The 24,843-nt window shown below is 60.9% G+C and overlaps 1 protein-coding gene across 4 annotated transcripts in view; it reads left to right on the top strand.

The window, feature by feature from the left end:
* The first annotated feature begins 4,080 nt into the window (after positions 1–4,080).
* CHD5 (chromodomain helicase DNA binding protein 5) overlaps positions 4,081–24,843 on the top strand; it is a 63,029-nt gene continuing 42,266 nt past the window's right edge. For 2 of the 4 annotated variants that reach the window (XM_027060597.2, XM_027060596.2), the window contains exons 1-6: positions 4,082–4,268; positions 13,858–13,982; positions 19,193–19,372; positions 21,918–22,036; positions 22,562–22,800; positions 24,473–24,597. In XM_027060597.2, the coding sequence (XP_026916398.1) occupies positions 4,190–4,268; positions 13,858–13,982; positions 19,193–19,372; positions 21,918–22,036; positions 22,562–22,800; positions 24,473–24,597 (867 nt within the window). In that variant the 5' untranslated portion in view covers positions 4,082–4,189. Of the gene's footprint in view, positions 4,269–7,374; positions 7,491–13,857; positions 13,983–19,192; positions 19,373–21,917; positions 22,037–22,561; positions 22,801–24,472; positions 24,598–24,843 lie in introns of those variants that run through there. The other 2 variants (XM_027060598.2, XM_027060599.2) reach the window with 2 other exon arrangements.

Raw genomic sequence — 24,843 nt, 5'->3', positions numbered from 1 at the left:
CTTTTCCTGTGAGTTTCAGTGGTTAAAGGTGATTTTTTTCTGAGTAGTGTTCTCTTCCTATCTTTTTGGGAAGAACCAAGTGTTGAGATACATGGACCCTAACTTCACCAGTGGCTCCTGCCAGACGGAAACAACTTGTGCATAAGACATGGAACAAAGTGGGGGAGTTTGATCACACCAAATACTTTTAAAGACAAACTGATCAAAATTATGGAATGTTCTGGGGGCATTTAGACCACAGCCTTTTCAGAGGATACTTGATGACCTGGGAGGTGAGCAGGATTCCAGTGAGGTGATAGACTGGCCTGTCCCCTGGTTGTCACCTTAACCTCAGGAGAGCCTAGAAATTGGCTTTGGCAACCTGGCTTTCACTTCCTTCCTCCTGCTGCCACAGTCCTTCCCGTGGCTTTGCTCCAAGCTTATCCAGCGTTGGAAGCAGAGTGTGGTGCTGGCCGCTCCCTTTGAGGGGGGGCATACGCCTAGGATGTGTGGGTCATTGGTCAGATGACAGATTCTGCAGTACCATGGGGACATGTCCTCTTGGTAACCCTGGACAGAGAGTGGGGCTGGCCAGAGTCAGAAGCTGGGGAGAGCCTGGGTGGGGTCCTGCTGGAGGTGTTGACTGACTTGTCGGGTGCCTCTTCTTTGGGGTAATAGGTTGTAGAGGTTGCGTCCCTTTCTGGAAGGGAGGAAGGTGAGGAAGAGGCCTGGTGGGTGAGGAGGAGGTGCCGAAGGAAGCCGGTGAAGGGCTGCCTTTTAAAGGATGCCACCATGCTGCTTGTCTCGGGGAGCAAAAACCTAAGAATTTGTAATCTAGACATTTTCCTATCTTGCCTCTCTTTGGGAGGATCTGAGAATTCACATTCTTTTTTTCTAGGCTATTTCTGGCCAAGCTAAAACTGTCTGTTAATGCTGTGCTGACCGGCTGAGTTGGCTGCTACCGTACCTAGAACCCAGAAAGAACCCCTAAGATGATTTAAGTCTTAGACCACCCCTTCCTCCGGCCGAGGGCCATGGGGCCCAGAAGTCTGCCTTATCGAGAAACACCCCCAGCAGCTCTAAGTGATTTGGGTTCAGGCAGTGTAAGACTCCCGTCTTGAGAAACAGGCTCCAGGTACAAGGGAGATCTTGGTGCATTAGGGACATTTACCCTTCATTTTATTTTTATTTATTGTTTTATTTATGAGGGCGAGAGAGCGTGCACAGGTCGGGGAGGGGCAGAGAGAGAGGGACAGAGAGAACCCCAAGCAGGCTGTGCGGTCAGCCCAGAGCCTGGCACAGGGCCGACTGAGCCACCCGGGGGCTCCTGCCATTCATTTTAGAAGACACTGCGATGCCAGCGATGCAGCTCAGCCGCTAAGAGGAGGCCAGGGCAGAACTGCATGGCTCGCGTGAGGGGTGTAGGGACAGGGGCTTCACGGGGCCGTCAGGTGGTCACAAGTAGGATATGTTGGTAAAGAACTGTCCTCAGGCAGCGCTTGAGAGCCGCCTGTATGAGGAGTCCACGCAGCCCGGGGACGGAGACTGATCGGGGTGTTTGCTGAAGGTGCCTCATAAGCAGTATAGTTAAAATGATTTTGATTTTGAATTGTCCCTCAGGTGTAATTCTAGGCTCTCATCAGCCAACAGGAGGACCTTGTCTCCTGAAACTAACCTTATGGATAGGCTTATTCTCAGAATTGCGGTCTTTATGGAATTGTCACCTTTTTAGGGATTGTTTTTGACATCAGACATTTGTGGTCCATTGTCACGGCTGCTAATAGTTTGACAATAATCGGAGCTCTCCTTTAAATATTCTCGGAGATTTCTAGTCAAAAATCCCTTTGTCTCTGCCATTCCAGTCTTTGCTTAGTTTTGCTTTTGGTGGGTAAGTAACTTGACCGAGCCACAGCCCTCTGCAAGATGGGATGGCCAGGGGGCTGGGGGAGGACTAGGAATGTGAGCATTTGGACTCTTTGTTGCCAAATTCGGCAGGTGGAACTCTCCTTGAATGATGTCTTGACTGTCTCAGCCTCGCCTTGGGAATGGGACCCAAGATTAGCGGTGTGTGCCCGAGGTGGGGGCTTTCTGGTGATAGGAGATCCTGTAAGCCCACATTTCTCTCAAGTGGGACAGAGAACCTTTGGAAGGGTCCTGACCTCCTCTGCCATCCGGGAGGGGTTGGGGGCGGGGCTGCTGAGGGGTGGACAGGTTTGATGGTGCTTCGGGCTTTTCCCTGGATAGTTAACATTCCGAAAGACTGGAGGTCTGGAAAGAGCAAGGCAGCCTTGCCAGGGAAAACGGAGGCTGGCTAAAGCATTGGCGATTTGGGGCCTCTGAGCTAGATGCTCACTGACGTGAAATGCAGCCTTAGACCAGAGAAGCCCTTTGCTTTCTTAGCCCAACTCCCTGCTGCCTTTCCCTCTGCCGTTGCAGGCCACCTGCTCTGGGATGCTTCAACCTCCCTCTCTAGTGTGGCTTACAAGTGACCCGGCAGATGAAGGGGATCCCCAGCACCCTGCACTTTGACCCGGGAGGCTGGACAGACCTGCCTGTATCCAGGAATAAATGATGAGGAGCTTTTCTTCAGGGCTTGCTCCCAATTCATTTGGATCGGAAGGGGGAGGAAAAATTGCCTACACATTTTTCCAACTCCCCCGGGCCATCCATCGCCTTCTGGTCACAGCTTGGATTCATGGCTTGGGCTGTGGGCCCCCCCCCCCCCCCGCCGAGAGGTTTTGCATGGGGGTGCCCTCACCAGGCAGTCACAACTTTCCTGGTTCCCCAAAGGCCCCAGGAAAAAGAGCCCTTTTGTTAATGCCAGCGTGCCAGGGGTTACTGGTCAATCCCTGCCAGGATGGGGCAGGTGTTCAGCCAAGGCCAGAGGGGTTGGTGCGAGAGAGGAGACAACACTACCCCTCTCTCTTGCTTCCCAAGTCGGGCAGATCCTGTGGGTCCCTGGCAGCCACATGGGTTTCCAGTGGGTTCCCCCAAACGTGTCTGGCCTGAGGCAGCGAGATAAGGGTACCCTCCCTTTACTGGCTCTTCTAGGGTTAGAGAACTGACCATCCTAAGGGCCGCTGCAACTTTGGCCTTCTCTGAGTAGCTTTTACACCTCCAGCAGCCCAGACTGGCCGCGCTCGTTTAAAATTCTAGCCTTGCTCCCAAGGGCTTCGGCCTTCATGTTCACCTTTAACTGAGGGCTGTTGGCGGCGCCTCCTTACCGCCCAGCGACAGGTGTCGCTTCTGAGCGGGAGTTTTGGGCACAGACAACGAAGATCCGCACCACCCCCAGGGGCTCTGGAGGTGTTTAGACCGGACCTCGCCTGGAGGGGCGTTTTGGAAGAGGGCACGTGGGCGGTGGGAGCGTGGTGCCATGGGGTGAGGGAGGAGCCAGCCTGCATGCATTTTTCTGGAGGAATCGCACCCGGTCTCCAGAGCGACCCTTCCCCAAGTGCGGAACACATTTTTCTTCCGATCTTCCTTCCAAAGGGCCGAGCCAGGTTCTCGGTGCATGTGAGTGGAAGTGCGGGAGCTCGACGCTCGCCGCCCAGGGCACCCCGCCCCTGCGCCCTTGGGGACTCGGGGGGTGGGGGGGGGCAGGGCGCCGTCCCGGGCGGCGGCGACGGTGGTGGCGGATCTTCCAGGGGTGCGCGGGGGCGAGTTCCCCGCCTCCCAACGGGCCCGGCTTGCCCGAGTCGCCGCGGCCCGCTCGGCCGTCGGGTCCCTGGGCGCGCGGGCGCCTCGACGGCTCCCCCTGCCGGAGCGCCGGGTGCGCCCCCCTGCACCCGGGGCTCAGGACTAGTCCCCCCAACTTGTTCTCGGCTGTTAACTAGTCGCGCTGCCGGAACGATGGGATGGGGTTGCCACAGCAACAGACTGGACGTCACAATCCGGGCATGTGTGCCGCCCCCCCGCCGTGTCGCCGGCGCTGCCGCCGCCACCCTCGGCCGGCTGCGGGACTCGGGCTGCGGGGCGCGGTGGGCGGAGCGGCCCGGGCTTTGCGGGGAGCGGGGCGAGGGCGGCCGAGAGGAAGGGGGTCGAGACGGGGGGGTGGAGGTTTGGGGGGGTGGGGGGGCAGGCGGCCGCCATCTTCTCGCCGAGGCCGCCTCGCCCGCCGCGCGCGCCCGTCCGGCCGCGCACGGGTTAAGGCTGGCACCGCGCCCGGCGGGAGGGGGGGCGCCCACCTCCCCTCCCCCCCGCGCCGGGCATGCGGGGCCCGCTGGGCACCGAGGAGGAGCTGCCGCGGCTGTTCGCGGACGAGATGGAGAACGAGGACGAGATGTCAGGTGAGAGGGGGCGCCGGCTGCGCCCGGGGCCGGGCGGCGCGGGGCGCGGGGCCCGGCGGGGGCCCGGGGCCGGACCGGCGGCGCGCAGGAGGGGAGCCCGGGCCGCGGGGCTGCGCTCCCGCCCTGCTGGCGCCGCGCGGCCAAGGGCGCGGGGCCGGGCGAGCGCTGGGGCGCGGCGCGCGGGCGGGCCAAGGGCGGGGTGCGGTCGGGGGCCCCCGGGCCGCGGCGCGGGCCGGGCGCGGGCGGAGGAGCGCGGGGGGCTGCGCTGGGCGCCCCCGGGCGGGGAGGGGGCGCGGCGCCGCCGGCTCAGCCCCGCGTGCCCTTGAAGGGGGCGGGAATCGCGCTCGGCTCCCGGCGCCGCGCACCCCGCGCTGTGGACCCGCGCCGCGCGCCTCTGGCCTCGCGGGGGCAGGCGGGACCCGGCCGCCACCCGCCTCGGCCCCCTCCCTCCCCGGGGCGCGCTGGGTGGGGCCCGGAGCGGCTCGAGGACCGGCCGTGCTGGGGGACCCGGCGAGCACCTTGGCTGGGGCGGGCTTCCCCCACCCCCCGGGCCCGCGAGGGCTCCGGGCCGGGGCGCTCGGGCACTGACTGCTGCTCCCCTTTCCCGGCCGTGGGGTGCTGGGGCCGTCGCTCCTGACACTTTGCCCGGGCCGCCGGCGCCTCCAGCCCATCCAGCTTTGGCCACGGGCCTGACGCCCAGGGCCGCCGCCCCAGCCCTGGCGGGCCCCTCTCAGGGTTCAGCATGAGCAGGGCGTGTGCGTCCGGGGTAACCTTGCTGGATCGTCCTTTAGTTAACTGCTCACCGTTTGTTTGGGACGGTTCTCCCCCTGGCACAGCTGGGCAGGGCCTCACCCTGTCAGCCAGCCTCCCTCCCTCCCTCCCTCCCTTTTGGTGGACTCTTCTCAGCTGCCCGGCGCCAAGCCCTTTCTGGGCTCCCGAGAGACTTGGGGGAGGCCCAGGGGCCCTCCCGAGCCCAAGAGTGTGCTGTCTGGCCCCAAGAGTGCCTTGCAGGGAGGGCGGATGGGACATTCTACACGTCGTCATCGGGTCCCCAGACTCTTGTGTGCAGGGGGCGGGAAGGGGAGGGCCCTGCAAGCAGCAGCTCCCCCGGCTGCTAGGAGGCTTCTTGGAGAGGGGATTCCCACCAGGTGGCCCCGCCCACTGGGGGGCCTCCTCCCCACCCCCCACTTGTTGGCTTGCTTTAACACAGACTGGGCCCCTACGGAAGCCTGGCCTCACTCCGCCTTTCAGACCGCCGGCCAAGTTTGCGAAGGGCCTGCCAGCCTTAGGGGAGTGGGGGTGAGGGGGCGCCTTCCGGGCGGGGCTGCTTGGACAATCATTGTTTTGCCCCTGGGTGCAAAGAATTAGGCCCATTTTCTGGGAGGGAACACAGAGGCCCAGCACAGGCACTGAAACCCCATGGCTGCTTTCTCCCCGGGGGGCGGGCACCTCCCTAAGCTGTCCTCAGTAATTCCCAGCGGTGCTTGGGGCGGGGCCCCTCTGTGGCACTGATGGGGCAGTGGACAGCTGAACTTGCACCAACAGGTCTATTTCCAGGACTTCACGGAACCCCCGTCCCCTGTTCCCTTTCCCCCCATACTCTGCCTCTTCCTGGTTGTGTTAGGGCTCAGAGCGTGGGGAGGGTTGATGGGCTCCTGCCTCACTCTGTTTGGGCCAGAGGGGTTGGGTCCCTGTCAGAGTCCCCTGCCCACCACCTGTTCTCCCTGCTTGTGCCCATTGCTCTGGGGCAGGGCGAGGTGGAGGGGTGAGGTGGTCCCCAGGGGCCCTGCAGGGAAGAGGTCCTGCTCTGGGCCCCTCTGGCCTGGGGATTGCGCCCCGTCTTTCTGCAAGACGTGACGCCCTGAGCCTTCCCAAGCTCCCAGCTCCCTCTCTGTGTCCCTGGCCCCAGGCACCGTCCTGGTCCACTTCGCAGCCTCCTAAGCAGTCCTCCCTGCCCGCCCTCCCCTCAGCAGCCAGGGTCATCTTTGTAAGCACAGATCAGACCCAGACTCCCGCTGCTTGGGTAGATCAATGTGCTCCTGGTCTATACCACCTTCGTCTCCCCCCTCATTCCCCAGCCGCAGCCACACTGGGCTGCTGGATGCTTCTGGAACGCCACCTCCAACTCCAGACTCCGTCCTGCCCTTGAGTACTGGCTGTGACCTCTGTCTGACCTGCTCTTTTCTCTGCTCATGGCGGCCTCCTCGCTCACAGGATGCGCAAATGTCTCCGCGGGGAGGCCCTCCTTGGGCCTGGCCCAAGCACGGCCCCACCCCTGTCCCTCTCAGGGGCCATTTTCTTTTAATTTTATTTTTAATTTTAACGCTTTATTTTCTTGGCCGCACCAGGTTACTTCTGTGTCAGTGGGCTCCCCGTCTCGAGGTCGACTCCTTTGATCACCTGCCGTGCTTGGCATCCGGCACCCTGGGTGCTCAAGAGATGCCTGTGGTCTCGGAGTCTGAGGGCTGGGAGTCCCTAGCTCACGCCTGGCCTCTGGACACAGCGTCGGCTTCAGCCCGGGCCTCGTGTCTCTCCTGAAGTGCCAGCCAGTTGGCCCCCTAGCCCTCCATTACAGCTGCCCCGTGGCCCTCGGCCTGGGCTCATGGTTGTGACCCGCTCGGACCTAGGGCCGGCTGCTTCCAAAACGTCACAGCTTTGGCGGGGAGGAGCCAGTGTGTGGGGCGCAGTGGTGCTAATTTTTCAAATCTGCAGCGGTTGGACGCGTCTCTTGTCAAATCTTTCTTTCCATTGTGCCTCACCTTCCCCTCCCCCTCAGCCGTGTTCTTGTTTCCCACACAGGGCTCTGCGCCACCAGTGCTCTGGCACCGAGGCAGGTGGGCGAGCCTGTGTCCAGGAGGAGGCGGGGCGGGTCCCTGCCTTTCTGGCTCGGGCCCTGGCGGCTGCCACATTCTGCCGGGAGAGCGGAGGGCTCAAGGGTCAGGTGCAGCCTGGCTCTGCTTGTTAGCTGACTGACCCCGGGCAAACTCCCCAGCCCCTGTGCCTCGGTGTCCCCACTTGTGGAATGGGGATATGGCACTAGCTACCTCATAGAGGGTTATTGTGAGGGCTGGTGAGACAGTGCACGTGGAACATTTAGGTCACAGTGCCCAGCACATAATAGGTGCCCCATAAACTGTGACCACTGTAATTGGCACCATCCAAAGGGGGGCAGTTGACCTACCTTCCCCGAGGAAATGCTTCTGAGACTTGCACCCTCATCTAGTAAGCTGGGGGGGGGGGCACGGGGGCCTGGGCTGCAGGAGGGCTGGGAGTGTGAGGCCATGGTGGGGCTGGAGGGAGAGAGGGAGTGGCTCCCTGGCCTTTTCCTTTAAAGTTCCCAGCCTGCTCAACCCCAGTCAATCCCTTACAGCCAGAGGGGTGGGTTTCTCAGGGCTGGTGAGCCCAGCCTCTCTGCTGGCCAAGCAGTGTGACCACTCTGGCCGCAAAGACACTTGACTGGCCCGTGTCCCCATGCCCACAGGGCGGACCCCAGTCATGTGAGCATCTTAGGCTTCTTGGAGCCCAGGATCCAAGAAGGAGTGATGGCCATGATTCCCAAGGTTCATACTTTCCTAGCTTACTGCACCCCCCCTGGGGACATGTGGGTTTTGGGGGCCCCACGGAGCCTGTATGTAATACCATTTGCTGGGGGGAGGGAGGGAAAATGACCAGTGTGCTTTGCCCAGTGCCTTGGCCTGTGAGATAGTCACTTCCTTCCGAGTTGTCTATCATTTCGTCTGTTTATTCAGTCAGCAACCCTCCTATTAATCCACCCACCCATGTGTGCACTTTCCCACTGAGCATCTGTTTATCCAACCATGAAACCAGCCAACCGGCCGTACAACCACCACTCACCAGCCAGCCATCCTGCCCACATCATCCATCCATCCTAGCCACTCTCCATCCACCACCCACCACCATCCGTCCATCCATCCATCCATCCATCCTACCCACTCTCCATCTACCCATCCACATTTCATCTGTCCATCCATCCATCCACCATCCATTCATGTATCTGTCCATCCATCCAATCCATTCTCCATGCACCATCCACCATCTATCCATCCATCCCTCATACCCATTGTCCATCCATCCATCCTTCCATTATCCATCCATCCATCCTATCTATTCTCCATCCACCATCCATTCATCTGTCCATCCAGCCATCATCTGCCCATCCATCAATCCGTCTGTCCATCCATCATCTAGCCATCCATCCATCCTACCCACTCTCCATCCACCATCCACCATCTATTCATCCATCCATCCTACCCATCCATCCATCCATCCTTCATCCATCCGCTTGTCCATCCTTCATCCATCCTCTTGTCCATCCTTCATCCATCCATCTGCCTCCCCAACATAGGTTTATTGAATATCTTCTCCGAACACAGTATGTGGTATCTAACTTTCTGGGGCTTTTGCAGGTACAACTTTTGAGACTTTCTGCCTTGCCTTTGGCTCTGTCCTTATTTCTCTCTCCCTGTCTCTTTTTCCCACTCTGTCCCCATGTCTGTCTCACTGTCTTCGCTGAGTGCTTGCCTCTGCTTCTCTCTCTCTCTGGCTATCCCTCTCTTTCCCTGTTTTGTCCGTGTCTGTCCCTGACCCTCAGGTGCGTCTCTCTATCCTCTCCCTCCTTGTCTCTCTTTCCTCCTACCTGCCTGTGCTCTGGCTTTGCATGGGGTCCTGTCCCTGCTTGCCCTGGGTCCCTGTCCTCTCTTCTTTGATCTCTTCCTGTCCCCAGTCCCTTAGGGTAAAAGCTTCACCTCTTCCCCCTGCTTGCCTGCCCAGACTGCTCAGAACTGACACTCTCTTTGATGAGATGCCAGTGAGGTGATGTCTAGGTTTTGGTAAAGGTCATAAATAAATTATCAATCCTCTCTTGGACAGGAGTACTGACCCCCCCCCATTATCAGCAGAGGGCCTGTGGTGTGGGGGTGCTCCAAAGACTGATGGGAACCTTGGTCTTGGTGCCCTGTCCCTTGGCTAGCCTCAGAGTGGCCTTGGGAACCCCTGGCTTGGCAATGCCCAAACTGGAGACCCGCTCTCTGCCACCCGCTTTGGGGCCCCGGGCTCCGCCTGCTGTCACTGAGCACTTACTGTGTGTCTCACGACGTCTAAGTCTCCACCCCATGAGAACGGCGCCGTGAGGCCCATCTAAAGATGAAGAAGTAGGTTCATCTGGAAAGGGATTGGGGGCAACCTGCCAGGAAGGGATGGTAGCTGGAAACCTGCACTCCCCTGGCCACCAGCTCTTGTCCCCTGCCTAGTGGTGGGTCGGGGGTGGAGAACAGAAGGAGCCTCCTCCCCAAGCCCCAGAGACGATGGTGGATGTCCCCATCGCTGGCAGATTTGCCTGCTTATCTGGACCCTGGCAGTGGAGCTTTTGTCCCTGCACCCGGCTTGGGCCCCCGAATCCTTCGACCATCCTCAGATCAGATGACCTAACTTTTCCCTCCATAATCTGATCACCTTGCATTTGCAAAGCTCCCCGGGGGGCTGCGTTCTTGCCCAGAGGAGGGGGCAGGAGCTGGGCAAAGCATAACCCGCCGGGGGGGGGGGGGTGAGCGTGTGGACCAGCTCTGACCCTGTGGGACCCTGAGGGACACTGTGGGACCTTCCAGACCAAGGGCTGATCTGAGTCACCTTGGTCCCAGGGTGAGGCCCGAGCTTGGCACAAAGGCCTTGCTAAATAAATATGAGGAAAGTCTGAATTCTGGAGTGGGGGTGGGGGGTTGGGGGAGGCTCCGGTGCCCGGAGAGGGGTCGGGGTGAGGACCACGCATGGTGGTGGGAGCCACCCATCTGAGTTCCTTCCTGGCTGTACCACCTGCTGGCTGTGAAGCTATGTGGGTAAGTCGTGAGATCTCTGAGCCCCAGTGTCCTCATCTGCAAACGGGGGTAATAATAGTACCATCTCTCAGGGTTCCTGTGTGGAGTAGACAAATTGGTTCAAATTAGCACATGTGACCTTCCTCAAGCCCAGTGCAGGTGGCGTCAGGTGGCACGTAGTTACTTGCACTGTTACGCCGGGTTACCCCCGAGAATGGCCCACCCAGCTTGCCTGGGCTGCAGCCTTAAATGGCTCAGTGAGGGCAGCCTGGGGGGCACCGGAGCATGTGCCCAGGGAACTGGTGAGAGGGCTGTGGGTGAGCTTAGGAAAAAGCAGCAGACGTACCTCTCTTTGCCCCGCTGTCTCCACCCCGCTGCCTGTCTCCGTCTCTCTGTCTCTGGAGCAGCATCCCCCCCCCCCCGCCCCCTCCCCTGCCCCCCAGCCTGCTCCCGACCTGGAAGCTCAGGAGGTAGCAGAGATAACAAGGCTAATGGGTCCTAATTATAGCCCAAGTTGGATCGATGGAGCCTCGGCCCTGGAGGGGCAGGGCTGGTGCGGGAGGGCACAGCCCGGCGGGGCCAGAGGGCTGTGGGGGCTGCCAGGAAGGGCAGGAAGGAGCTGGCGGGGCACGGAGTCCTGGGGCTGGTCTTTCCTGGACCCTCACCCCAGGGCGAGTGGGATCCCCCCCGAGGAGGGTACAAGGCTGGGGGCTCGGGGAGCAGCAGATGGGCCCAGGAAAGGGTGCTTGGATATAACTCGGAGGGTCTGGCTTTCGGAAGCTCGCCTGATGTTGCAGAAGAAGGAGGGCGGGGAGATGAGGCTGGGGTGAGATTGGGGTGCCGGGGAGTCATGAGGTGTTGGCGGGGAATGTCACAGAGCTCAGCCCTGGGGTGTCCTCAGGGCTACCAGAATCTGTGCAGGGAGAGGAAGGGTCTGTCAGAGATGGGGGTGGGCAGGGCGGGGCCCTGATCCTGGTGCTCCAGCTCTGGAACCTTCCTGGAGGAGGGGTTTAATCAGGCGATGGCCCTGGGCCGTGAGGTCTTCTGGGAGTGGAGGAGGGGCTCTGTCCATGGGCAGAGGGTCTGGGGCCTTGTCCTCTGAGGCTCATTCTGGGCGTGGATTAGGGCTGGAGTGTGGGGCATCCCCCGACCCCCTGCCCTCCGTCCCGGGCAGATAACCTCCCGCAGCCACCTGTTCATCCCCTTGTCTGCTCTGCTGGCCACTTGGCCAGTCGGTGACCGTGTGCTGAGCTGGCCTTCCCGGGCTGGGGACCACCCTGCTGAGGGAACAGGGGACTCAGGGAGGTGGCAGGAGGGAGAGAGAGCCCCTCCCGATTGCATCAGCCTGAGCCTGTTACATAACTGGCGCTGGGCACTGCAAGGGTGCAGGGGTGGCTCTGCCCAGGCAGTCTCCCCGCGGCTCCAGAGGAGGTGGGGGCAGGTGGGGGTGGGCAGGTGTCGACGGACAGCTGTGTCACTACCTCCAGACCCCCCACTTCAGGACGCCTCTGGGGGTCCCCGTGCGTGTTTTCAAGCGGTCTGAAAAATCCCTGCCTCTCCCCTGCCAGGGCTAAGAGGGACAAAACGGGACAGGGTCAGCTTGTGCAGCCTTGCCTCGGCCTGGCTCCACTCAAGACCTGGCCCACATCAAACCCAGCCCTGGGCTGGCCCCCCTGCTGCTCTCCCCTGTGTGCCATGGCCCCGGCCAAAGGCCCGGCAGCTATGCCCCCCCTGTGCCAGCCAGGACCACTGAGCTGGCCCTTGGGGGCGGCTGGTACGGTGACCACGAGCAGCAGCTTGAGGTCCTGCCTGGAGTCTGCCTCTCTGCACGCCCGTGTTTGCCCAGCGGGATGGGAAGGGCTCTAGGACTCGGGCCTGCCCTGCTGCCTGTCCCCGCGGACTCCAGGGGCCCCGGCCACCCCAGAGGGGGGCCTTGGGGCAGACGGGTGGCCAGACAGTGGTGCAACCCCCACTTGCCCCTGGTGGGGAGGTGGTGCGTGTGGGAATGGGTCCTGTAGGGCACCGGGGTGGGAGGGCATCCGCTTGGCCACTGGAGTCACCAGTGCCCTCTAGCCGCACCCACACGACCCTGGGGACTCTGGGGGACTGGGGTCCCAGGCAGGGGGTGAAGGGAGACCCGTGCGGAGGACAGGAGGCCAGATGTGGGTGTGTCCTGGGTGTGCACACGCGTGTCTGAGCATCTGATGTCGAGCAGCTGGTGGGGTCAAATGCCACGCCAAGCGGTCCAGGCTTCCTGGGCCGGGTGGGTGCGAGCTCTGTTTCTATTAACTTATTTCAGTGGGGACGCCCTATCGTCTTTCCCGATGAGAGTCCCCTGGGCACCTTCCTCGGGGTCATGGGGTGGCAGACCCGCCCTGGCTGAGATCCCCTGTGGTGTGTCCCGCCCCAGCCCCCGCACGGCCAGAATCCCGGGGGGCTCTTCTCTTTGCTCCCCTGGGCACACTTGGCGGTAGGGGGGCGGGTAGGAGAGCCTGACTGGGGGTGCTCAGGCCCCCGGGCTGGCATGCAGCACCCCTTTTGTGGACTCTGGACACTCCGTGGCTTCCTTCTGGATGTATCTCTACTCTGGGGGGCTCGTTTCTTGTCGCTGTTTGCTCCCAAGAGGACCCTCGCCACTGTCCCCTTCATGGCCCACGTCTGACTCTCCATCCCCCCACTGGGGACTCGGGGCTCGCTGCCCTTTTCTCGCTGCTGATCTCCTGGGTGGGAGTGAGGCCCTGGGGCCACACGTCAAGCCCCCTCCTTTTTGGCAGGGGTGGGGATGGAGGGGTGGCATGAAGCTGGAAGCCAGCTGCTTCTTCAAAGATATCCTGCTGCGCACACACCTGTCCTGCTCCCCTCTTGGCCTTTTAAATTCACGAGGGAGGGAGGGAGGGAGGGAGGGAGGGAGGGAAGCGTGGCCGCTTGTGGAAAGCCCACGTGTGGCGGATGCAGCATCTCTCTGTGGAATTTCACGTCTTCCTGGGTGCCCAGCCGGAATGTGCTTGGCATCCTGCATGTGTGACTGGGGGTGTGTGCACCGCGTGGGGGTGCGCGTGCCAGTTCGGGCGGGAGACACGATGTGGTCTTCGAGCCTCATCAAGGGAGGGTTCTGGCTTCCTCCTTGTTGGTCTCCCTCCCAACTCCGGACACTTGTTGTGTGGCTTCACGTGGTCCTGGGGTGATGTGACCCGTGCGTCCCCACCATCCAGCATTCACAAGCCGTCTCCTGGCCACACTGTGGGCCTCTGGAGGGCGCAGGTAGGCCCCGACCCCTCCCTGGGGCCAGCTGGAGGGGGTTTGTGATTCTCTGGGGCTGCTTCTGCCCTGGAGGGGGTCGTGTCAACGAGGACTCATGATTAATCACTCACTTGTGCTCAGAACACTGTTCTATCCTATGGGGGGGGTTCTATCCGGGGGGGGGGGTTCTTTACGGTCCCATTTTACAGTGAGGGGAGGAGAGGTCTGGAGAAGTGGGGACATGGGGCACAGCCTGCCTGAGGCCTGGGACTCCATGCACCAGGTGTGGGATGGTGGCTCTGAGGTCTTGGGAGGAGCCTGGGGCAGGGGCAAGGTCTGCAGGGAAGGGGTGGGTGCTGGGGAGGCCGGTGGCCGTGACCTGGCAGGTGGCCGTGACCCAGCAGGTGGGTGCCTGTGGAGCTGCCCGTCTCTCTGGGCCCTGCCTCTTCCTCTGCGTCCCTGGGGGCCACCCTGAGGGAAGAGGTGGAGTAACCCCCTCCTACTTCTTACTCCTCCAGAAGAAGAAGATGGTCTTGGGGGCTTCGATGACTGCTTCCCTGAGGAGCCTGTGGGCCTTCCCAAGAAGAAGAAATCCAAGAAGCTCAAGGAGAACAGGTCCAAAGGGAAACGGAAGAAGAAGGAGGTGCGTGGGTGGGTGGTCCTGCTGGGGTCGGGGCGGCTGGGGGTGGGTCAGGGCCCCAAGGGGGTCTTGGCTGCTCTGCCTGGGCCTGCGGAGAACCTTCCAGGGCGGTGTCCTGAGAGCTGGGTTTGAGTGCGAGGCACCAAAAGCAGTGTGTACAGAGCTTCACAGGCCGGGTCTGAAATGCCCTGTCCTCATAAACGGGATGATCCAGGGTCGTGGTCTGTATGTCCCAGAGCACTGGTGGTTTGGGGCTGGTAGGACGCCGGGACGCAGGGACCGACCCCCATCCTCGCCGCGGCCACTGCCCTCACCCCACAAGACCTGAGGCTCCGTGGACGATGTCCGGGGAGGTGGAATCTAGGATCCTGGGGCCTCGTGCTTTCTGCACATGCCCCCCCACCCCCCCAGCTGCTTTCATGGGCAGCAGACCTGGGTGGGAGGCCCGATGCTCTCTGTTCCTTGGTCGCAGGCTTTTAGGTTGAGTCTGCCCGGTCCCCAAGTGCAGATGAAAGACCACCAGAGGTGCCCCAGGCAGGGCTGAATTCTCTCTCTCCCTCCGGGGCACAGGGTGCAGCAGGAACCCCCCCTCCCCCAACCCCAGGCCAGGAAGGAGGCTGGAGGTGGGCAGTGTCTTTGCAGTGGTGAGGCTGGGGCAGGGCTGGGGGGGTAGTTCGGTGGCTGGAGGGGCGAGGGGCCTTCAGAGCCTGGGAAGGCTGGCGCTTGCCTCCCCCATACCCACTGCCGCTCCCTCGGGTCTCGCCCTCCCTTCTTCCTCTGGACCCGCTTTCATATGTTTGCGTTTGTCCAGGCCGGTCTCCATCTCCCTCCGCTGTTTAGGCCTGAGCTTGGCCTCTGCCTCACCCTCTCTCTCCCTCCCTCTCCCTTCTCTCCACCTCTCCGTCTCCTTCAGCCTCATTTCCCACCTCCCTTCCCACCCCTCACTTCCTCACCCTCTCTCCTTCCTTCTGCTTCTCAAAAGGGGCGGAGGGCCGGGTGGATGGGAGGCCTGTGCATGACCAGCCGCTGCCTGGCAGGCCCCCAAGGTGACCCTTAGGTCATTGCTGCCCCCTCCCCTGTACTCCTGAGAGCCTGGCTCGGCCGGCTGTCAGATCTAGAGTCCAGAGCAGGGTGCAGCAGCCAGAGAGCAGTGTCTTGGCGGCCATGTGCCCCCCACCCATCCACCCGCCTGCCTGGGTCCCCAGAACACGGGGAGGGGGGTTTCAGCCTGTGCTCCTCGTCATCTCCAACCTGGTGGCTCCAAGATAAGTCAGTGGGTGGAGGCAGAAGAGGGGCGGCGGATTTTTTTTTTTTTTGGCCAGGGGTGGGGGGTGGGGACAGGCAGCAAGTCATGGATCCTGATTTACATAAAACAACCGGGCTGCGGCCAGAACCTGAGCATATGTAGATGAAGCTCCTTGTCAGACCCAGCGCAGGAGGGAGAAATGATTTCAACCTGTACTGCAGCGGTTACCATAGCAACCAATTATTCAGTGCTAAATTATAACTGTTTATAACACTCGTGAATGGGAAGGCTCATATTTCATTCTTTCTTTTTCCCTCTCAATCTTGAAGGACCCCAAATTGAGAATGACCAACTCTCTGAATCTTTCCTTTTGAGTGTAAATGCCTCCTTTATCGAGAGAGATGCGGGGCGTGTGTGTTGTGCGCTGGGCGCAGAAGGAAGGGAGAGGGAGATGGAAAGCCTGGATAAAAGGCATCCGCAGAGCTGGGGAAGAGGAAGGGCGGGTGGGGACTGCCTGCTTGGGGTCCCCCGGGCCTGCATTGGTGGCCTGCTGTGCCCTCAGGGGGCCAGGGGGGTCGGGGCAGGGAGCCCTCCCACTTACCCCCAGCTTCTCACACACACAGCCTGGGCATGGTGTTTATTAAGGAAGTCAATGGATTCCGTTGGGGACTCCGAGTCCACTAAGATTCTTCCACTACCAGGTGTCTCCCCTGTAGTTATGTCTGGGGCTGCCACAGCCCAAAGGACAGCATCAAGGTCAAAGCCCTGACTATGACGGTCATACTGATGTTCGCACATCACTATGGCTTGGGGCTGAGGTTGGCTCCGGGCTTTATTAGGACATTATCGCTCCGTGCCTGTGTCTCTTCCCCTGAACATGGCTTGGCCCAAAACCCCTTCTGTAAGTTCCAAGATACTGAACCGGCTGGTCTACCCCTGGTTCTCGTTCACTCCTTCCTTCTCACCACTGGCTGGTGCTGCTCATGGATCACTCCTTTTTGTATTGTTTTCAGAACCCCTTGCTGCCCTTCCTCTTGCCCGTTTCTCTGCAAGGAAAGATTTTGGGGGAAGAAACAGGAGGCCTGGGTCTTGAAGGGGCCAAACAGCTGGATGCAGAGATAGGCTGTGGATACAGGCTTCTTGTGCCAGTGGGAAACCAGTCTTTAAAGACCTGTCCTGTACCTCCACCCTCAGCCAGCACCCTGCCCCACCCTGGGCAGGCAGGAGGGCCTGGATGACATCGGGGTGCAAGTCGGGGTGGGCCCAGGCGCCATGAACTTCATTTGGTTGGGGGGATAAGGCACGGCCTGGGGAGGATGAAGGAACAGGTGGTGAGTCAGAAGAATTGGGGAACCAGAGCTTTCTTTCTGACAGAACTTTCCCCAGTGCAAGTAGACCGTGGAGGGAGAAGTCTCCCCTCTCCCTGCCACCACTGCTGTCACCCCGGGGGGCGACTAGGGCACTGATGAGTGGCATATGTGCCCTGCCTTAGCACTAACTCATTCCTCAAGGAGGATCTTGGCCCTCCTGCTGTGCCACTTAGCCCTGGAATGGACGCTGGGCCAGCCCTCTGGCAGTGCTCAGCTTGGGGCCTTGCGCCAGGCCTGGCCTCCAGGGCACACACAGACAGTGGAATCTGCTGGAGGTGCTTTCCCCCACTCCCTCCCTCCCTCCCTGCCTCCCTCCTGCCTGCTCCCTCTGGGCCCCACATTTGGAGCTGTGCTGGCCACTCCTGGACCTGGCAATGCTGGCTTCCCATCGGATGCCCAGGTCCATGCACCCTTGGGTGTTGCCACAACAGCCTCTTCTGTAATTGCCACCCAGCTGCAGACACTGGCTTTGCATTTGGCTTAGCCGGGTCCTCACGTGCAGAAATGAGAAGGGTGAGGCTGGTGATGTCCTCAAGTCTGTCATCTGGCCTGCATCTCTGGCTTCCAAGTAGAGTTGGAGTCATGGGTGCTTGGATCTCTCCCATTTCAAAATGGTTACAGCCCCCTCTCACACCCTCTCCTTTGTTCCTCTTGAATCCCCCTTTCACAGATGATGAAGCTGAGGCCAGGCCGCAGTGACTTGCCTAGTTCTGTGCTAGCGAGGGACAGTGATCCTAGGCATTCTGTGTCCTGCAACCTCCCTAGGGAGCCCCAGGACCCATGGTCAGGCCACTGGGGTCTCACCTGAGTGGGTATTAGTCATGGGTCCACCCCAGGGCAGCTTGGGGACCAGCCCCATGCCCCGCCCCCGGCAGCCCCACAGCCCCACAGCCTCTGTCCGAGGTGCTGAAATCCATGGCAGCCTCCTCCTTCCATCCTTACCTTTGCTGGGGTGAGGGCTGGGGTAGAGCCTGTCTCTCAGGTCTCTGGAAGGGTAGTCTCTTGCAACTGGCTGAACTCTACACCCATGGGGAAAATTGATGTCCCTATCTGACCTCTGCCTCTCCAAAGGACTGTGGCAGAGCTGGGAGCTGTGGTCCCAGGGCTCTGCATTGGCATCTGCCCTGGGAGCACCAGCAGCCAGGACCGGCTTTGCCCCTCGGCCCCGCATGGTGCATGGCGAGTCAGTATTCTGGGAAACACCCAGTTCCGGAAAGGCGCAGAGGCCCTGCTGTCTGGCACCCGCCAGCCAGCAGACTGACTCAGCGGCTTAATGAGCATAAAAGGTTTGGGAGCAGGGATCCCAGTGGGAGAGAGTTGGGAAGTGCAGGGAGCCCGTGGGGGAGTCCTTTCCCAGCTGTATCTTGGGAAGAGCCTTCCTCCTGGGAAAAGACTCTTAGCTCTTTACAGGGTGCCTGGAAGGGGCAGAGATCAGGTTGGGCCCTCCCAAGAGCCTCCAGACAGACCCCTACCCTTGCTCCCCCCACTTCCCTTCTCCCACCTGCTCTCCTTCCTCCTCTCCTTTCCGACCCCCTCCCCACCTTCTCTTAGGCCTCCCCACCCCCCTGCCCCCCGTGCTGTTTCTCAAGCTCATTTTTCACCTCTCCAGTTCTCTCCTCGTCTTTTCCGTGCCTCTCTTTGCTCACCTTGAAAACAGTAAACAGCCAGCTCGAAAATGACAAGCCCCGCGCTGGTAATTGGAACGTCAGTGCCCAGCCTCTCCTGCAGACCCAGGCCAGGAGGGGGCTGGGAAGGGCTTTGCCAGTGCACTTGCATCTGGAAAGGCGGAGAGTAAACAGCTTTCTCAGAGTAAACAGCCTTCTCGGAGGGGCAGTGCCTTTCTGGTGGGGATGCTCTGGCTGTAAACGCCCTTATCTCCATATAAATGGGCCATTTTCTGCCTGTACAGACGGGGAAACTAAATCAAGGAAGCCAAGCTTAAGAGCTGCCTAAATTACCTTGTCTCATATCGAGGCAAAACGGCCAGGGTGGGGGTGGTGGAGAAGGTGGGCTCGTGCCATAGCAGCTTCTGGAGAGCCCACGGACAGATGAAACTAGGATGTGCGTGCTACATTAATTACAGGTTTCACCTGACGCACGCAGCTCCATAGGATGCATGCAGCTCCAACAGAGGTTGGGTGCTGGCTCACACCCCTGGCTCTTCACCTGCCCGTTTGCTGGTGCGCTTTGTATTTTGGCTCTGGACATCACGTCCTGTCCAAATTCCTGGATCCAGGCACTCTCACCAAACACTCGTTAAATCCTAAAGTCCAGAGAAACCTGATTCTGATGGACGCAGAGCCTGAGCCCTCACCCCAGGGCAGTCCAAGCAGGCTACCCTGGATTCCCCAGGAGGGGAAGTGTGGCTTCACGAGGCCTCGTCTTTCCCTGCACGCTCCACCATTTGCTGTGGCCCCAGCACTGGGGACAAGGCCCTTCCTTGCCCAGTGCTGCCCCGAGCCAGCCCCTCTGGCTGGGCTTTGGTGCTGAGCTGTGGGCAGAGGAACGCTGAATGATCCAGAAAGCAGTACTGCTGCCCGGGACTCTGGATTTTCTTGGGGCCCCTGTTGCCGTCACCACCCCCCTTTCTCTTCCAGGGGAGCAATGACGAGCTGACGGAAAATGAAGAAGATCTGGAAGAGAAGTCGGAGAGTGAGGGCAGCGACTACTCCCCTAATAAGAAGAAGAAAAAGAAACTCAAGGACAAGAAGGAGAAAAAAGCCAAGCGAAAGAGGAAAGATGATGACGAGGATGATAACGATGACGGGTGCCTGAAGGTAACCCCCGGGGCCCGGCTGCAGGGACCTGGGCTCCACCAGGACGCGCCAGCCTGGACGGGCCGTTCTTCTGCCTTCTGGCGCCTGTGCGAAAAGGGCCAGAGCTTCCTCCCTGCTACCCCCCCCTCCCCCCCCCCTCCCTCATGGCTGTCGGGGGCGGATGGGTGTGTGGGTGTGCACATGCGCGTGTACGTGTGCCTGCACGTGGAGGTTGGACACAAGCGTGTGAGGAACACCGTGCCCCAAGTCCCGGGGACACATTTGAAGTAAGGATGGCTGACGTTCAGAAGTAGCCTCCTGCTCGGGAATTTTCTGCTCCTCCACCTGCTGGAGTAGGACAGCGGTGTTCTCTCTTGAGCTTCCAGTTCGGAGCCTCTCCCTTGGAGCACTCTCGGAAAATAAACCGACAAACGGAGCCTCTGCCAGCAAGAAGCGGCTGGACAGCTCCACTTCGGGCAGGGGGAGCTTTGGCGCTCAGCGTGTGCTCTGGATTTCTGGCCGCCAGGGCATCCCAGAGAGGGTCCCAGTGAGCGCGAGTCAGGGCGGCTGCAGGGGCGGGCCTGCAGCTCTCCCTGGGGGACAGCAGCGTCTCTGTGCGGGTGCGGAATGATGTGAACCAGGCCACGGCCCCTCGGGTCTCCGAGGCCACTGCAGGGCTCCTCGGGGAGGGGAAGGGCGCTGGCCCCCCCCCCCCCCCCCCCCCCCCCCCCCCCCGCTCTGGGATAGTGGCAGAGGTCAGCGAGCCGCCCCGGACAGAGCACTCTGCTTCCTTTGCTCTCCCCTTAAGGCACCCAGACTCAGTTTGGGCTAGCCATGAGTTAAAAAAAAAAAAGAAAAAAAAGTGCCCCGTAAATATCAGTGGAGTGGCTGTTGGGTGAGGCAGAAATGGTGGCTGTCAACAGCTCGAGTTAGGAAGCACCGTGGTGTCCCGACACCCAGAGGGATTTCATTAGTCGGCAGGTGTGTGGCGAGTCATCTGTGACTGATAATAGCTGAGGGCTGACAGCTTGAAAGGTGAACTTGTGGGCACGGTCCAGGGTTGTCCTGTAGCCATGTCACCCGCTCATGCCGTTCTGCTTCCTGCTGTGGGAGCAAGGTCAGAGGCGCCTCCAGGGATGGATGCGTGTCGTGGGGGCAGGTCAGCCACGGGAGGGGGTCCCACACGGGAGATTAGGAGGCCAGGAAGCAGGTTCCCCAGCCTCCCTGTTGCACTGTGCTGGAAGGCCTGCTTCTCAGCGTTCGGGACGGAGGGAGGCTGAGCGCACGTCCCGGGGTGGCCTACTGTTGTGGGGGAGACAGCCCAGCTCGGAGGGGCTCGGGCATCGATAGGGCTTGTTGGGTCAGTGCCCAGGAGTTGAGAAGCCAGGGGACTTCCGGCTTGCGGTGTTACCCAAGGCCTGTTTTCACATCTTTCGCCCTTCGTGGGGTCAGCGCCAGGCTCAGGCCACACACACCCTTGTGGCTGAGAATGAATGTCTCTGCAGCTCAGGGCTTCCTGGCCACCCCGGCCCCCTCTGGTAGCGGGGGAAGCAGGCCTGCGTCCTAGATCGGTGTCCACACAGGAGACCCAGTGGCGCCCTGGACTGGACTCCCGCCTGGGCCGGTGACTGTGGCCTGGCTGTGGCATGTGCCGACTGGCTGAGTGGGTCAGCGGGGTGCCTTGGACCAATGCAAAATGGGGCGAGGGCCCCGTTCCAAGCGGTTGTGCTAACCTGTCCCTCCTGGGAACGTTTTGCAGGCGGGAGACAGGCATAGAGGGGCGAGGTAGCTTGTCCAGCTCTCACCGCCAGGATCAGAACGCCGTCTGAGCCTGGCTCTAGGGCCCGAGCTCACGGCCAGCACCTCCACCCCCCAGCCGACCCCCGCAGGCCCGGGTTAGGCCAGAGATCGGACCCCTGGGCTGGCTGTCTTGAGGCCGCACTGTGTGCCCTTAGGGAATCACACACCTTGGGTCTCGGTGCCCCATCTGGAAAGTGAAGCAGTGGCCAAGGGACCCTCTCCCGCGTCTGCCTTCAGCTGGGCCATTTGTCCCGTGCCCCTACCCTGGCCAGGGCACACCTTCCTGGCCCTGGAAGCAAGAGAGCAGTGGTCTGTCGTTTCATGGCATCCATGTGTGACTCTACCAGGCGACGACCTGAGGCGGCCTCCTTTCTTCCCGACATGCCTCAGGCAGCCCTTCAGCCCTGCTCCCTTCTCAGGGACACCTGTCCCCTTAAAACCCACCTTCAGGCTGCTGTTCCCTCCCAGTGCCCAAATTTCCAGAACATATTCCTCCCAGAGAGTGAGTTCTGTTACTGTTCCTGCCTTGGGTGTGCATATAGCCTCCCCCAGCCCCCGCCCCTCCCACTAAACCCCCAGGCTTGACCCCACACCCCCTCACGAGCTGGTGCCTGAGCCCTTCCCTCTGATCAAGGGGCAGGCGGGCTGGGGGTCGGGGGTGGGTAGGAAGGCTGTGGGTAGACACTCCTGGGACGGGGCCCCAGGGGTGGGGGTACAGGTTAGAAGGACCCTGCTCTGACCCCACCTCTGGCCTGGGTGTCCCTAGGAGCCCAAGTCCTCGGGGCAGCTCATGGCCGAGTGGGGCCTGGACGATGTGGAGTACCTGTTCTCAGAGGCCGACTACCACACACTGACCAACTACAAGGCCTTCAGTCAGTTCCTCAGGTGGGCGCGCCGCCGGCTGCCGTGGCCGGGCATCCATGGGAATGACAAGTTGGAGGACAGAGCCCCAGGCCCCTGGGGTGCTGGGTGCTTTCAGGCCAACGCCAACCCCGGGCAGAGCCATTTTACCCGGTGGTCCCGCCTTCCCCTGCTTGCCCGGAGCCCCAGGATGGCGGTCCCGGTCAATCCCGAGGGCCACAGACCTCATGGGCTCTCTCAGCTCTGGAAGAACTGGGGCTGGGCACCCAGTGGCTCACTGCGGGCTCGTCCCTCTGGTCTCTCGGGTCATACAGGGTCTGGGAACCTCATTAGAAGATGGCCGACCACATAGACAGGGAATCAGGAATGTCTGGGGCTGGACTGCTGTCGAAAGCTTTGTCCTCTTCCCTGCTTCCTGCCCAGTTTCTCAGCCTGGAACTCGGGGCTTCTTATCCCAGGCTCGGGAGAGGAAGGGCTGCCTGGGTCTCGTGGGGGGTCTCATCCCCTCCGTGGTGGCACCCTCACCTGCCTGCCTTTCACCCCACACAGGCCGCTCATTGCCAAGAAGAACCCGAAGATCCCCATGTCCAAAATGATGACCGTCCTGGGTGCCAAGTGGCGGGAATTCAGCGCCAACAACCCTTTCAAGGGCAGCTCGGCAGCGGCTGCCGCGGCAGCAGTGGCCGCGGCCGTGGAGACAGTCACCATCGCCCCTCCGCTGGCTGTCAGCCCCCAGCAGGCACCCCAGCCTGTACCTATCCGCAAGGCCAAGACCAAGGAGGGCAAGGGTAAGGCTGTGGGTGGATGGGCACCCGGACCTGCTGGCAGGGTCCTACCCCAGACCCCATAGCCTCAGGCAGGTGGGACAGGTGGGGCAGTCTTCTTCAAGGACCCAGGGCCGTGGTTGACCTTGGACCCACTCGCCCTTTCTCTGCTGTACTGTGGCATTATAGCTTCTGCCTGCCTCCCTTTCGGGCTGGGGTGAAGCAGAGGGGATAGTGTGCTTGGAGCTTTGGGACTTTTGCACTGGCACCCTCCAACATAGTATGGAGGTAGGGAGAGGGCAGGTCCACGCTGCTGGGAGTGGGGGGGCTCTTGAGTTCTCATTTTCAGGGAGAAGGGGTCCCAAGGTTAGCCCGTTGACCCCTCTTGTCTGAGCACCCAGCTCTCGGGGTAATGCACGTGCATAGGTGTGGTTGTGGTCAGGACTGGCTGCTCTGGGAGACCTGGAAGGAGGTTCAGAAACAAAATCAGACTCAGTGCTGGGTGTCTGGGTGTCTCTGGGGGAGAATAGGGACAGCAGAAGCTCTCTGTGACTTCAAGTCCTGGGGGAGGGACCTCCCCTAGGTGGAGGATTTCTGGCCCCATTGGGGTAGAGACCCACATCTCCCCAGGGCTCTCAAAGATGGGGTCACTAGCAGCTCAGCCTTTCTGGGTACTCAGGACTTTGGTGGGCAGCTAAGGGGGCTCTGGGGTCCACCATTTCAGCCCTAAGGAGCTTTGGTTTCTGGGATGATGTACCCCTTTTCCAGGTCTCTGCAGGGGCCTGGTGGGCAGAGTGACATGGGGTTTAGAGCCTGCCCCTGCTCTCCTCCCTCACTGTCCTCCATCCTGGGCCTCCCCAGCCTGCCTTACCTTCTCATTTCCTCTTGGGCTCCAGCCACTGAGCTATTCCCTGAGCTGCCCATTCAGAGCCTGAAAAATTGAGATAGATTTTCCGTGGCGCCACGGAGGTTACAGCTGGGCTCCTAGTCCCATCCCAGCTGTGTGATGGAGCTGGAGGAGGGTCCAGGTCAAGGCCACCTGCTGCCAAGGGCTCCATCTTCCCTGCTCAGCCGGTGGGAGAGGCTACTGGGGGGGGGGGGGCGGTCATGACTCCCAGGTGGCTAATTGTCCTGTGGCCAGTTCCATAAAAATAGCCTCAACCCTGCTGGCCACCAGGGAGCTAGTGTTTCCTGGGGGTGATTGGCAGAGGTGGGGCAGTCTTGAGTGGTGCCAGTGTTGGCCGGGCCTAGGGACAATCTGGAGGCTGGCGGCTGGCGGCTGGGGAAAGGGCTTCCTGCCCAGCATGTCCCTCCAGGGCCCAGGTATGGACCACAGGTGGGTGGGTGCGCCCTCAGTGGCCCTGCTAACTGTGGGGGCCCACGGCTTCACTGGGGACAGCTCCTTCCTGGGGAGAGGGGACAGGACAGGGCTGTTCCCATGATGGCCGGCATTTCTACTACTCATGGAACAGGGGCCGTGGTGGCCAGAGCAGAGACCGGGTCGGGTCCTCCTTGCTGTGTCACTTTACACAAGGACTTCACCGCTCTGAGTCCCCTGCCTTCTCATCTGGAAAGGGATGGCGGCCGAACCATCCTTCCCTTATGGAGCCCCTGGGAGGGCTGACCCAAGTCATGGCTCTGGGTGAGTGAGCCGCCACGGCTCTGGGTTATTGGGTTATCTGCGGTCACTCTTCAGGGCCAGGAGTGAGGAAGAAGATCAAAGCCTCCAAGGACTCGAAGAAAAAGGGCAAAGGGAGAAAGGTAGCCGGGCTCAAGTTCCGCTTTGGAGGGATCAGCAACAAGAGGAAGAAAGGCTCCTCGGTGAGCGTGTGCGTGAGACAAGGTGGACTGGAATGTGTGTGTGTGAGCGGGAGTGTGGGTTTGGGAGCAGGAGCGTGCGAGTGTGTAAGCATGTGAATGTGTGAGGGTGGGCCGGGATGGGTGGGTGTGAGGCATCGAGACCGCATGTACTTGGCCGTGTGTATGGGTGTGTGAGCAGCCTTCAGATGCACTCTGCACGAGTGTGAGCGTGCTCGTGTGCTTGTGCGCCATGAAGGCAGGGGGACT

The sequence above is a fragment of the Acinonyx jubatus genome, chromosome C1 (genome assembly GCF_027475565.1).
Source record: "Acinonyx jubatus isolate Ajub_Pintada_27869175 chromosome C1, VMU_Ajub_asm_v1.0, whole genome shotgun sequence".
Lineage (NCBI taxonomy): Eukaryota > Metazoa > Chordata > Mammalia > Carnivora > Felidae > Acinonyx > Acinonyx jubatus.
This window is presented reverse-complemented; position numbering and strand designations above follow the sequence as displayed.